The sequence below is a fragment of the Magnolia sinica genome, chromosome 6 (genome assembly GCF_029962835.1).
Source record: "Magnolia sinica isolate HGM2019 chromosome 6, MsV1, whole genome shotgun sequence".
In the NCBI taxonomy this organism is placed as follows: domain Eukaryota; kingdom Viridiplantae; phylum Streptophyta; class Magnoliopsida; order Magnoliales; family Magnoliaceae; genus Magnolia; species Magnolia sinica.
Genome location: NC_080578.1, coordinates 47,109,097 through 47,123,278, shown reverse-complemented (window position 1 = coordinate 47,123,278; position 14,182 = coordinate 47,109,097). Strand labels below are relative to the sequence as shown.

General features: G+C 39.9%; 1 protein-coding gene across 1 annotated transcript; it reads right to left on the bottom strand.

Annotated features, from left to right (window-relative positions):
- Window positions 1-9,630: 9,630 nt before the first annotated feature.
- LOC131248743 (uncharacterized) lies at window positions 9,631-13,200 on the bottom strand. The gene is made up of 2 exons (XM_058249181.1): window positions 13,071-13,200; window positions 9,631-11,663 (listed from the first exon to the last, which is right to left on the bottom strand). The coding sequence occupies exon 2, from the start codon at window positions 11,601-11,603 to the stop codon at window positions 11,172-11,174; it is 432 nt and encodes a 143-aa protein (XP_058105164.1). The 5' UTR covers window positions 11,604-11,663; window positions 13,071-13,200; the 3' UTR covers window positions 9,631-11,171.
- Between the last annotated feature and the right edge of the window lie 982 nt (window positions 13,201-14,182).

The following is a 14,182-nucleotide window of genomic DNA, read 5'->3' as shown; positions in this document are numbered from 1 at the left end:
TCATATCATGTAAGGTTGGTTTTGTATAGAAATATGTAAGGGAATCCTGGGCAAATGTAATTCTATAGGGTCTAAGTTTAGTAAAAGAATAGCTTGTGTTGTTGTTAAATGACTGTGTATGTTTGGATGTTTTCTTCGTTTGTTAGGATCGTCTTTGGTTTCAACGTCCGTACAGGATTTGAGTGGGGCCCACATTGGTTTTTACTCTATTTGTTTGTTTGTTTGTTTGTGTTTTGAGAAGTTTACTCGGCACACGAATGAATTTTGTAACCATACACGTCGTGTCCTTAGATGAGTTTTGGACCACTCATCGGGTGGGCTTTAATGTGTGGACGCAGATGGAAATGGATTGGCTACTCCCCTTGCCACCAGCCAATGGCTGATGTCTGTGCTCTGTGGGCCCCACGAAGATATATGTGCTTCATCCATGACGTCCATCTATTTTTCTAGATCATTTTATGGTATGAGACCAAAAATGAGGTTTATACCAATCTCAGGTGGACCACATTACAGGAAACTGTGTTGAATGAACGGCGACCGTTAAAAAACTTTTGGGGTCCATAAAAGTTTTGGATCAAGCTGATCTTTGTTTTTTCCCTTCATCTGGGTCTGTATGACCTAATCAACAGATTGGATGTCAAATAAACGGTACAGTGGGCCTTAGGAGGATTTTAATGGTGGATATCCAATCACTATTGTTTTCCTGTGGTGTGGTCCACCTGAGATTTTCATCCCTCTCATTTTTGGTGTTGGGCCCTAAACGGATCTGTAAAAATGGATGAACGGAATGGATGAAACACATACATCATAGTGGGGCCCACAGAGCACCGACCATCAGCCACCGGGCTGATGGCGGGGGAGTAGCCAATCCGTTTCCGACGCGGATTGCGTGCTGACACTTGCGAGTAGCGACGTGGCTGCTGGACGGTGCTCTGTGTCCCCCCACAGTGATGCATGTGTTTTATCAACACCGTCCATCCATTTTGGATCATTATTTTAGGACATGAGGCAGATCCAATTCTCAGGTGGACCACACATAGGAAGAGTGTTGATTGAAGGAGAAACACAAACATCAGCTTGATCCAAATCTTTTTCGGCCCCCGAGAAATTTTTAATGGTGGGCGTTCAATCACCAATTTTTCCTGTGGTGTGGTCTGATCTACCTTATTTTAGGGGTCATGCTCTAAAATTAGCTGGTAAAATGGATGGACGGCCTAGATAAGACACATACATCATGGTGGGTACACAGAGCACCGTATCGCTAGTTGGCAGTGCCAGTAAGCAATATGCGTCCTTAATGTGTAGGATCCATAGCTCAAACATAAAGTAGATCAGACAATCCTATTCATATGACTGGATGAAAAGACTTAGGTAAGAAACAAACCAGATTTTAAAGCTGATAATTAAGATCCTACGATCAAGAGTCGACATGTCCCATCTGATGAATGGCTCAAGGATAGAATTTAGTTTGTTCAACAATAGGACTGGAAATGAGTTGGGCCAGGCAGTGGGCCATTTGGTCTGAACCATTTCCAATCGGTTTCAAGGGTGTCTGTTGACTAAGGGCGAGAATGGGACCTGAAAATAAGGCCCATTAGTTAAACAGGTTGCATCCTGCTCCCCGACTGGACGGACTCGGATCCGCCTGGTCCATGTGAGCCTTGGATGGAACTGCCTCAATTTTGGGCTCATACCCTAGAATGTTCCTGCGTGTCTTCGGTGGATCCCTAAGGACCCCTGACTCAAGGGCTCGCGATGTTGTATGTCCTTAAATCCGCACTGCCCAACCATTTTTGCATATCATTTTAGGGCATAATTCCAAAATTGAAGTTGACCCAAATATTAGGTGGACCACACCATAGGAAACAGTCGTGATTGAATCCCCTACCATTAAAAACTTCATGGATTTCACCGGACTACTTATTTCCCATCCAATCCGTTGATAAGCTCACAAAGACATAGATGAAGAGACCAAACAAATATCATCTTGATCCATAGCTTTTGTGGGGCCCACAAGAAGTTTTTAATGGTCAACTACCACTGTTTCTTGTACTATGTCCACATTCAGGGGTCCCACCCACCTGAATGTGGACACCTAATCCGCGCCCAGAATGATCACCGTGGGCCCGAAAGAGGCCCCTCCGGGTACCGAGTCCGTAAGCGGGCCAGGACGCAATCCGCTTCCTTTGGCGAAGTGCGAGAAAGGGCCCGAAAATAAGGCCCATTACTTAAACGGGCGTCTGACCTTCTTCTAACTTTGGCATGACCCGCTTAGGTTATGGTTCTCCCAGTTGCGTTGGAACACTCGGAAAATCCAGTCCATTGATATAGACTGTTTATTACCTCCAACCCGTATTTTATAAGCTACAGTCCAAAAGTCACACTGATTCGACGAATATTTACCATTTGATCAATGACAATTAATATGGACGGTCAAAACTGTTTAAACGAAAATAGGTCCAATCAAAAATTTTGATCCATCTATCTGTTAGGATAAATATTGGATTGCATATGATCCTAAAGAGTCATTTTAAAAAACCAATGATAACCATCCAATCTGCCGCTTGAAAAAAAGGATGGCTATAGTTACCAAGGCCAAATCCAGAATAGATCGAATCGTCTAATCAGTGAGATTTTTGCATGGTATAGCATGAAATGTCTTATGGACTTAATGGACAGTTCAGATTGACTGATTAGACTTTCCAAGTTAACCAATGCAACTAGTAGAACTATAACTTAGAGTGCCAAGAGAACCTGAGCATTTTCTCTATGGTACTCATGGGTAGGGCTGTACATCGAGCCAAATCTAGTCGAGATAGGTCAAAGCTCGGATTGACATGTCCGTGCTCTCCTCGAACTCGAGCTCGAGCTTGGCCTCAAGCTTACCATTAGATCTTGGCTCGTTTGACAAATCTTTCGAGTCAAGCTCGAAGCGACCTAGTAAATCGAGTCGAGGCGAGTCGAGTTTACTCTCAACCCGACTGAACCCAACATCCAACTTGCACCTGACTCAACCGAGCAACCTGACCTAACTGACCCAACCCCCAAATCAAATATTCAATTAATAATGTATGTATATATAATATTAGATAAAGCTATAGAGGGTACCTTGTTGTTTGTGCTGTGAGAGAGAGAGAGAGAGAGAGAGAGAGAGAGAAGGGGGGGAGGGGAGGCAGCTCAAGTGTGATGAGTTAGGTAAGGAAGAAAAAGGGACAAATGGGTATGATATGATTTAAGTTTTAATTTTTTTTAATCTTCATATATATATATATATATATATATATATATATATATATATATATATATATATATATATATATATATATTCAATCTAGCCTAGTTCGAGTCGAGTCGAGTCAAACTCTATTATGTTTCGAAGTAGCTTGTTTTGAAAACAAGCTGGGTCATATGAAGCTTGGTTGGCCTCAAGTCATCGTTCAAGTTGAGTCAAATCAAGCTAGATCGAGCCAAGCCGAGTGAGCTTTTTGAGCTAGCTTGGCTCGTGTACAGCCCTACTCATGGGAATAAAAAGGAAGTCATTGAGTAACTGGGCTTTGGCCTGGCAATGAGCTTACAGGCCTAAATAGGTCAGTTGGTTCGGACCACAGGTCATCACTTGCATGCTTGGCCTGGGTTTGAATTCGTAGCCAATTTAGTATAGGGGTTGGGTCAGGCTGGCACGATTCAGATCATAACCCAGCCCATTGCTACCTTAATCAACAGGGACTCCAGCTCCTCCATTGAGAGTAATTGGATGTAACCCACATCAATACACGTGCAGCTAATCCTAACCGTCTATTCGAGGTCATTATGGGCGATGGGCCACAACCACTGACCAATGAGAATGTGGTAGTCAAATGTCAACTAGTTTTGTAGGGTCCGAGAGATTAATAGAATGTTGATGATGGGAGTCCAGATGTCCTTCAAATTCATCTGCCCCAATTTTGCAATCAAGATCGCGACTTATTACTTGAATTTTATAATGACCTAAGCATATAATCATCTGAAACTTGGCCCATGTGGGGCCCACACCATGTAGGAAAAAAAACCCATTGGGATGCTTATCTATAAGTGGAGGCGTGTAGAGGAGGGGTGATGTCACCACACCCCTCTTCCATTCTCTCCTCCCCTTATAAAGATTTAAATGGTGTGCATTTCATAAATTCTACCAACCTTATTCTCAAACCCAGTGGTTGATTGGCAGTCTTGTTAGGCTCATCGTGCATACAAATTCTGGAATCTCATACCCTACGTCCACTGAGAACATTTCTTCCCTTAAGAGTAAAATTAGAATCCAATCATAATAATAGTGCTAATATTCAGTTTTAAAAAATATAAGAATCTAAAATTTTCTAAAACAAATTAGGCCCACAGGTTCCTACACAATTCTAGCCGTTCAAATTGTGAAGTTATTTAATGGACAAGATTGACTCTCCATTAATTGAGATATGAAATCCATCGAGTGGGCCATATATCATGATCTATTGATCAGATCGAGATAAATCAGATTATGCTTAAAATGCTACATAGCATCAGATTGTCCAAAGGAATACTCAGTTATCGAGATTTGATCAGATCAGTCAGACCACATGTGTAGCATATGTGGGGCTTACCCTTCCTTAGTTGATAGTGGTACCACATGTCTAGCTTGTGATGGTCGTGTGGGGCCCTCAGTACGATGAGCCTGCCCATACAATTAGATACTCCCACCATTAAAATCATCTATAGTGTAGGTCCCACCGACATATATGAGTTTGTTCATGGTGGGCCAACCTATCAGACGATTGGATTTCATATACACACAAAAGGTGGGACGTTATCTGTTGGTTGGATATTAATCTGTAGTCCAGCCCCACCTAAGACGAAAAAAACAAAAAGAAATTTTACCGGACGACTCACCCTTAATTTATTATGGGATCCAATCTGGCCATTAGATGTGTAATTCCATATCAGGAGCAGAGTCAAAACCTTAAGCTGGCTTGTGATTCAGGTGGGCCACACCAAAAGAAGTAGTTTGAAGAGAGACGTCTACCCTTGATTTTTACCCCTCATGATGATTATAAGAAATCCATTCCAACCAGTAGATGCACACTTAAATATAGGCATAGCACCCAAAATTTAGGTCCATTCGTGATTGCAATGGGCCACACCATGGGAAACAGTTTTCAGAGTCAGATTTCCCTATACACTATTTCCAATCATGTGGTCCACCTAAATCACGGATGGAGCTTATTTCCAGGCCCTGTGTTTAACATGGGATGATGCACCTGATGGTCAGTCGTGCCACCCGAGCCACATCCCTTGTGCAAGTCGTCTCCGCCAGCATTTATTAGCAACGGTTACTCTAGTGAGCAAGCTAACATGTGGGAGATGGAGGCCCATACTTGATATTTTTTAGCAGTCCCACACTGTGGTGCATATGCGAGATCGTCTCCAACCATAAACATGTAATCCCAAGTTGGTCTCAGAGTCAAAAAGGTCAGGCTGACGGTCTCAGAACCAAAAATAAAAATAAAATCAGACTGACCTGTGATTCAAGGGCATACTAATGTAAACAATTGAGAGAAACATCCCATTAATGTTTACAAGGCTCACGATAATGAATGTGTGAAATCCACTCCAACCATCAGATGCCATAACAAAGTTAGGATTGAGTCTAAAACATAAAGCCCATGCATGACTCCAGTGGGCCACACTGGGGAACATTTTGGAGGGTGAACAACCTTTACACTGCTTCTAATTGTACGGTCCATCTTTGAAAAGGCCAAGCTATATGTCCTAGAAGGGGTAAATAGGATTATGCTAAATTTAAATTAATAACAGCGGAATTTAAATAATAAGATAGCCTTATAAACAAATGAATAAAAAGATAGCACTCTAAATAAACTACAATACTGAAATGTAAAGCAACCTCAAATGTATAAGTATTGAGAGATTGATACAAATGCTATTCTAAGGACAACCTTACACCAAAAATCAAGGTTTATGGTAGGACAACCTGATCCTAAAAAGGTCTTTGTATCAAAAACTCAAACTAGATACTGAGGAATAAATAGCAAGGAAATGAAATTTAATCTATTACAACATTCCCCACAATGCTTGAGATATAAAAGATTACAACATTCACATCCACACATACATCCCACAATATTAAATGATAAAAGATATAGAAAATAAATCACAAATCCAAACACAAAGAACTATAGTGGTTCGCCTGTGTGTACACCAACTGTTAAACAATAGCCACACAGATTGCTACTCCACTCCTAATATCCTCACACAGTGGATATTAGCGTTCACTATGAAATAGGTTTTTTTCAGGTTCACCTAAAACCCTCACAATTGTGTCTTTCTAATGAGCTTACACAATAAATAAAAAAATAAAAAATAAAAAAAACCTTCATTCTGAGTTTTCTGGATCACCTCAGATAAACCAGACAATGAGATTTTTTTAGCTCAATCTCAAAAGAAACTAAAAACAAAAGATTTACACAAATGTAAAATACCTGAATTTCTGCTTTTGTTGCAGCCTGTAAGAACCAAGTCGAAGTAGAAGTTCGAATATACAAGTTCAATGTCCAATACTCACTTTAAAATGGTTCTAAGTTCTAATTGATTCTAAATTAAATCAAGTTGAGCTAGCTCTATTTTATTTTGATTCCAAGAAGTGGAATATTACAATTCCTCTTTCAAATTAGATTGGAATGCAGAAACAAAATCAAATATAAAAAACTAATAAAAAGAGAATATCAAATGAGCACAATTTAGTTTAAAATGAATACTAACTTATCTCTCAAAGTGATACCTTGATTTTACTTGAATTGAATATCAAACTCTAAAATTCGTGCTCTATTTATAGATGAAAAAATCACGTCTACGACTGGTCCTGTGGAAACTACGACTGGTCGTAGAACAAACTGATTTTTAAAATTTTAAGCGCGATTGGATAAAACGATTCCACGACTAGTCGTAGGCACTTCACGACCGGTCGTAAGGCCTCCACGACTGGTCGTGACCTACCCACGATTGGTCGTGAGGAGCCAAAAATAGTTTCTGGAGTTTGAGTTGTAACTATAGGACTGGTTGTGAACGAGTCGTGCACTGTTCGAGCATACTTCAGGACTAGTCATAGCTCAACAAAAAAATTCTGAAAATTTGCAACAACTTAAGACTGGTGGTGGAATTTCTTGGACTATTCAAGCCACTGCTAGGATTGCTCGAATAGAGTCTAGGACTAGTCGAAAAACAGACCAAACACTTATACCATAAGCAATTGACTACTATAAGGTCAATCTAAGGTCTTTTATACTTTAGCCATGAAGTATGAACATTGAACTTTCTTTTCTTCAGATGATGGACGATTGTTGAAGTTCATGACACTTATACTTGAGACTTTTGAAGCTGGACTTTGTTATACTTGAATTGTGCTTCACTTTAAGTCTTGATGTCACTTTAAAATCATTGAACTTTGAAGCTTAAAAGTGAATCAATGTACTTGATCTTGCATTTCTTGAAGTATATCTTTGTTTTTGACTTGAACCATTGTCCTTATACATGTGATGCATTGCCTTGAACAGATATATCAATGTGCTACACAAGACACATACTATGGTTTTGGCACAACAAAATTTGACAATCAAAGTAGCAAGAACCCATAGCACTTACAATCTTAACCACAAATGGAGAACATTTTTACACCTTGGGTGTTACGTGGAGTGACACACTTGATGGTCAAAGTAGATTTGCAAGTTAACACCACTGTGACGCCCGCCTAAGCCAGGCCCCCTTTCCAATCTGACATGAAATTTATCCTGCCCACAAATTCCGAGAACTATTCCAACTTCACACGTGCGCATGGGCGCACGCGTGCGCACACACACACACACACACACACACACTATATATATATGCTCTGCTAATAACTGATTCTCCTGGAAACTTCGAGAAAACTTTTGATATGCAATGTGGCCACAAAATCTAATCTAATAGGCCACAGCAAAGTAAAAATCCACTTTAAGTGGACCAGATTTTATATATTCTATATAAGTTCGACCTCATGGGAGGTCAACCTCCTGTTGGCCCCACCGTGATGTGTGGACAGCCACACCATGCATTTTTGGGTCCATCCTTGTCATGGGACACACCGTGATGCAGACAACCATGCACTAGTTGGGTCCCCCCTCAATGTTATGAGACGTTCCAAAATTCCGTCGTATCCGGTGCTGAGGTGAGCCACACCGTCTGAAACTATCTGAAATCATACCTAAAATATCTAAAAGCACTTGGTGGAGCCCACACGAGTTTTGTAATGACCATAAACTAGGGAAAAGGTTCTAGGAGGGTGACCTCATGGTCCACCTCTGTGGGCTCCACCATGATGTGTGCATTTGTTTGGTCCCCTCCATGGGGATGTCCCAAAATTCAGTCCTATCATGAACTAAGGTGAGCCACACCATCTGAAACCATGCATAAAACATCTAAAAGCACATGAAGCAGATAGGACTGAGTTCTGTAATGAACTTATCCCAAGTGGGGACGAACCTCATCTCAGTGGACCCTACAAACAATCAGGAAGGTTCAAATGGGTGGGCATCCACTCTCGATTGTTATTGTGATGTAGCCCACCTAAAGTCATGGATTGGCCTACGGCCTACCTTTTACGCTCATAGACAGTCATGGAAAGGGGCATCCAATCAATTGAGTGGATGCCCAACACAATGGTAGGGCAACAAAGCCCAACCTCCCTCATGGGAAGCTCTCGTGAGGTTAAAATCTCATAGTACATTTTTCCACACACACAGTTGGAGCTGAAATAGATAACTCGCCATCCCTAATTCAATGGGACCTGTGAGTTGAACGTTGCTAATTGAAAACTTTTGAAGGAGAATCTGCTCTAATAACCAATGTGTTGAATCAGCCTAAGACAATGCTATGTAAGCTTCCCAGCGAGTTTGCTTTGAGAGCCTCAGTAGCCGTAGCAGTTCAATCATGGAGGGAAGCCAACATCTCACCAAAAGTCCACAGCGTCTGACTATGAAAAGTGGAGTTATGCGTACCTGGTTGTTCTTTTTTTTTTTTTTTTTTTTTTGGTTATCCATGTTTGTACCATATGGACCCGTCAGCTAATCTGGTTGCTAGAACAATTTCCTTTTTTCCAATAGGAAAGATAATATTAAAAAATAAAAATAAAAATAAAAAAACCACCACAAGATTGTCCCATCCATAAGGTGGAGCATCAGTTGTGCGGTTGAAAAACATACATCTTGCCCCAATCATACAGAGTTTTTAACTTCAACATAGCAATTTAGTTTAGATACTTACCAGTCATTGATACATCATTATGATAGAGAAGGGATTAAAAAAGCAAGGTTATTATAGTCCGAAACTTGTACTAGCCCAAAATAACTTGCTACACGGCAATATAGGGATCATAGGGTCATATACCGAAACCTGTATCAGCCCAAAATAGCCCGCTAAAAGCATTGCTGCATCTGCCCTCCAAATTGGCATCTAGATGTCTTTCACGAATTAAACATTCAATTATTATCCGAATTATCTAACACCAATAGAGAAAGATGCATCCACACGTGTTAAAACACAACCGCAGTGCACAGATTCACCATGAAGATCTGGACAAAAGAATACAATGTAATATTTGCGGAATGAAAAAAGTGTATGTTATGTACATGTTCTTGTGACATTCCTCTAGAATTTCAACCAAATCTCAATGCAATCGCATTAGAAAAACAAGTAACGGTATCCTATTAAAGATATACCTTACAGAGTCATGTGGCAGTCACCAACCTCCATTAATGCACGTCTATCATTGCCTACTTGAATATGGACAGGGATTATCAGCTCTCAATCAAAATGGATTTCTGCCAATCAGGTAACCTCAGTGAGAACCATTTTCTTCTCCCAAGCGCTTATATAGCATCTGGGCTTGTTTTTCTTTTCCTTTTTCTTTTCTTTTGCAATCCATTGCCGTAGACTTGTTCCCAGAAATGCCTTAGGTGAGCCTGTTGCTAACCAGCTCTAGTTTCAAACTTGAGGTGAGTCTGCTGCTGCTGTTGCAATTTCCATGTCACTGCATTGATGTGATTTCCCCATCTCCAATGTAAGATACATCACCACACCCCTGCAAAAAGAATGCAAATCAAGAGATAAGAACTTCCTGCCAATAGAATGCACACACAATACTAGGAACACAATCATCTACTGCAGTAGAAGTATTTTTTGGCTCTCCTGGAATGCATACGCCTCAAAACTCCTGCAAAATAACATGATTTCAGGAACCCATGTCAACAGAAATGAAATGAGAAACATACACCAGGAAAATCTCCCATCATGGTCAGCCTTGGACTAACTAGCAGTAAAAGGAAAATTTCTTTTTAAGAAAAAGAAACATCTACCCATGATCATAAGCCTTCACTTGAACCAGCAAAAACCTGCCATTCATGTCATCAATAACATGCATACCTAAATAACCTAGCCACAACAACTCAGCACACACAAACACACAAAGCAAACCACACCATACTACAATAGGAAATCAAGATGAGGTGAGTAGAAAAGATGGACAGACGTATAAAAATTGAATTCAGTGGTGAGGAAGGCCTTCATAAACAAATGCAACAAATTCCTACAACTTATCCACATACAATTATTATAAATTATAACACAAGACAAATTATAAAAGAAGCCGAAGGTGATAATAATCATTCATTAACGCAATTATGTACACGAAATGACACCAATATAAAGGTTAGAATCAAAGTCCAACAACAAAGGCCAGAGAAGAGAAGGCCCTTTTCACAAAAAAATAAAAGAAAAGAAAAAAAAGAAAAAAAAACATTATCCAGATAACACTTAATGACAATAGAAGAATTCAAGTGAGAAATTCAAGTGGGAAAGATGCTCTGGAATTGGTAATTAGAACATGTTGCGTCTCTAAGAAAAAGAGTCAAGTTACAGGAGACCGATTCCATATTAAACGAGACTGAAATATAAGCTTTAATAGGTTTTCCTACAACCCTGACCACATTCAGTTCCCTTTCAAGTCTTCCATAGTACGTAAGTTCTGTCCCCCGGACAATAAAGAAAAAAAGAAAAAGAAATTAAAAAAAAAAAAGGAAAGAAAAATGAAAAGACCGAAAGGAACCCAGCTAACACTAACTCATATCCATGCCATCTCCAATTTGGCTGCAGATTGGAGCAACAGCACTGAAAGACCTCTCGAAAGGAGAAGGATGCATCTGAGCATCACGCCTGCGCTTAAAGGCGCAGCTGTCAGGGGTGTCTCCTTCGAGCTTCCTCCGAATTCCTCTCACCGCCTGCTCTTCTGCCGGTGTAAGAGGGAAAACCTGCCCGCTCACTCTGCAAAGAGAGCTGTGGTTATCGTACAAAATTCTCTGGTTACAGTTTTTATCACAGATATGGGTGATTCCTGTTAGTTTGCAGCGGTAAATGTTTGCGCACACGTGTTCATTTTGGCATCTCTTGTCACATTTGTGACTTGGGATCGCTCCATCCCGGTTGAGAATACTCGACAAAAAAATAACATTCGTTGGCTCGGCAATCATAGACTTGCCATATACCTCCATTGCTTCTATAACTCAGCAACTTTGACGTTTGTAACGAGTATTACACACCAAGACTCTGTTCTGCAGTCCAAAAAAGGCGATGAGAAGTCAAATGACAGCAAAATGATCTCGGGGCCAACATAGGAATCATATTTCATGACGAACAACAGGTGCCCAAGCAGAAAATCAACCAAATGACCCATTAATCAGATATTTTCTACAAATGAAATGGAACAAACAGCCAGTTCTCCTATAGATAACTAGATAATCCAAGAGACATTCAGCAAGAAATATATTGTGATTGCATTAAAAACGAAAAACAAAGCCCACTTCTTCATGGATCAGGCCCCGAATTGAAACAAGAATAACACATAGCATACAATTAGATCATACAATCAAAGCTGACAAATGAAAAGAGAAGCCTGGAAAAAGAAAGCCTAACATGTGAGTAAGATGAAGACCTCAACATCCGATATTTGCACCCGGATCATCTCTTGACAACCTTTGTTATGTAAAACCATTTAAAAGAATTTGTCAAAATGGGCTGCTACAGACAAAAAAAAAAAAAAAAAAAAAAAGGCTAGCCTTTTCTTTTTTTCTTTTTTTTTTTTCCTTTTATGAAGGGTCAGGGCCACTGCTTCACCAGGTCCCAGGTCATACCCCAGAGAGCAAGCACACGAGTAAGCTTGACCATGGAGTTGGGTGTTACTAAGGCTAGCTAATAACTGAGAGATATGGTTGCTGATATAAAAGCAACTAAACAATAGAGAGGAAATTAGGTAAAACGAAACCTTCGTATGACCCTAAAATCTAGGCAAGATATCACGACATATCATTTTCCTAGTCTGGTTTTGTCGGATATCCATGGTGATTTAAAAAAAATGGATGTGGTTGTTTTACCCAGATCTACAACAAATCCAGAAACCATTGTCTAAATCACCATTTGGTTGAGAGATTTGAGCGGAGCACATCCCAACGGCCCCCAAAAGCCAGAAACACCCAAACACAGTCTCAAGAAACAGAATAACCTGATAAAGCAAAACAGGAATATTTCTTCCTCTTTCCAATCCCTCAATTTTCTACGGACTATCAAACGTTCTTGTTCGGACTCTGAAATTACACAAACTAAGAACATAACAAAAGACAATTCACAGAAATTTGAATGAAAATAAGAAAACGGAAATTAAAAAAAACACGATTCATAGCAACAGAACAGCTATGAAAAGACTAGTGCACGAAAACCCTAACAGAAACTTAGCAAAAGGTGAAAAAAAAAAAAAACAAAACAAAACAAAACAAAACAAATTGAAACCCTAAAATTCTCAATTCCATGATTTATGAAGATAAATTTCTCTTAGAGAATCTTGTCTTTAACTCAAAGAAACCCTAAATTACATGGAAATTCCTTCAATAGCAGAATATCCAAAAAAAAAAAAAAACCTAGATACAGAGAAAATGGAGAAGAAGAAGAAGAGAAAAGAAACTCACATGCTTCTGCAGAAAAACCCCTGACCAGCTCTTTCTCTCTCTCTCCTGCGGGGGGGAAAACGCCTTTGAAGGCGACGAAAGAGAGGTATTTATAGAAAAGGAATGAGATATCCGAAAGTCGCGACGCGGAAGTAGATGAAATGCAAGTGAAATTCGTCGGAAATGAAAGTGAAATTTCGGATCTTGCAGTTTACTTTTCGTCTTCCCTCTCTCTCTCTCTCCAAGTCTACGGAGAGCGAGTGAGACGGAGGGCGATTCGTGGCACGTGTCGAGCATATGTGGAGAACTGAAGATTGTACCGTTGCGTGACGACGAAGCCACGCGAGACAAACGCACGACCCGCCCTGCCAAACCTGTGGAGTTATTTGTTACTCTGGCTATTTATGACGCTTGATACTCAGGCACTTGGGAATGGTACGCGTGGAATATATTAACTCAAGTTAATCCGGTTAAATTGTGGAACCTACGGTAGCTAAGTTACAGTCCAAAAAATAGATTGGTTAAACAATCCTAGCCTTTGATTCTTAGATACTCGTTTCTTGAAATAAATATAAGATATTTTTCATTTTTAACCATCCAATAAGTACCCATCAATCTAATTATAAGATAATCAAATAAACATTTTTTTTTTCATTTATACATCTAAACTACTGTATATAATTTGCAAAGCTTAATTTAAATTACAATATTTTTATACGATATTTAAGTGATTTATAATTGTCTGCATATCATGTATCAGACTCTGCCAGAGTATAAAAGCATTTCTCGCCAAACAATTCATTCAGTCGTTTGCAACTAGAAATGCTGTCTCACTCGCACGAACACAATATCTTTGATTCGCTTCGCACATGTGAAAAGAGCATGCGTAGTGGAGTTGGACCGTGCATCACGAGATCCTCCTAATTGAATTTGGTGTCCCAAAAATCAGGCCCATATGATCAAAAGAGGCTACAAATCTATGTTGGGATTGTGACCGTTAAAATTAAATGCACATGCGTGACCCCCTTGATGATCAATGGGCCATAAATCGTATAACGAGCGGACCTGATCTTTCATGCTTCTTCTTGATACCAACGTGTCAGGCGAGCGGTTCTTCATATTTGATACGAGCA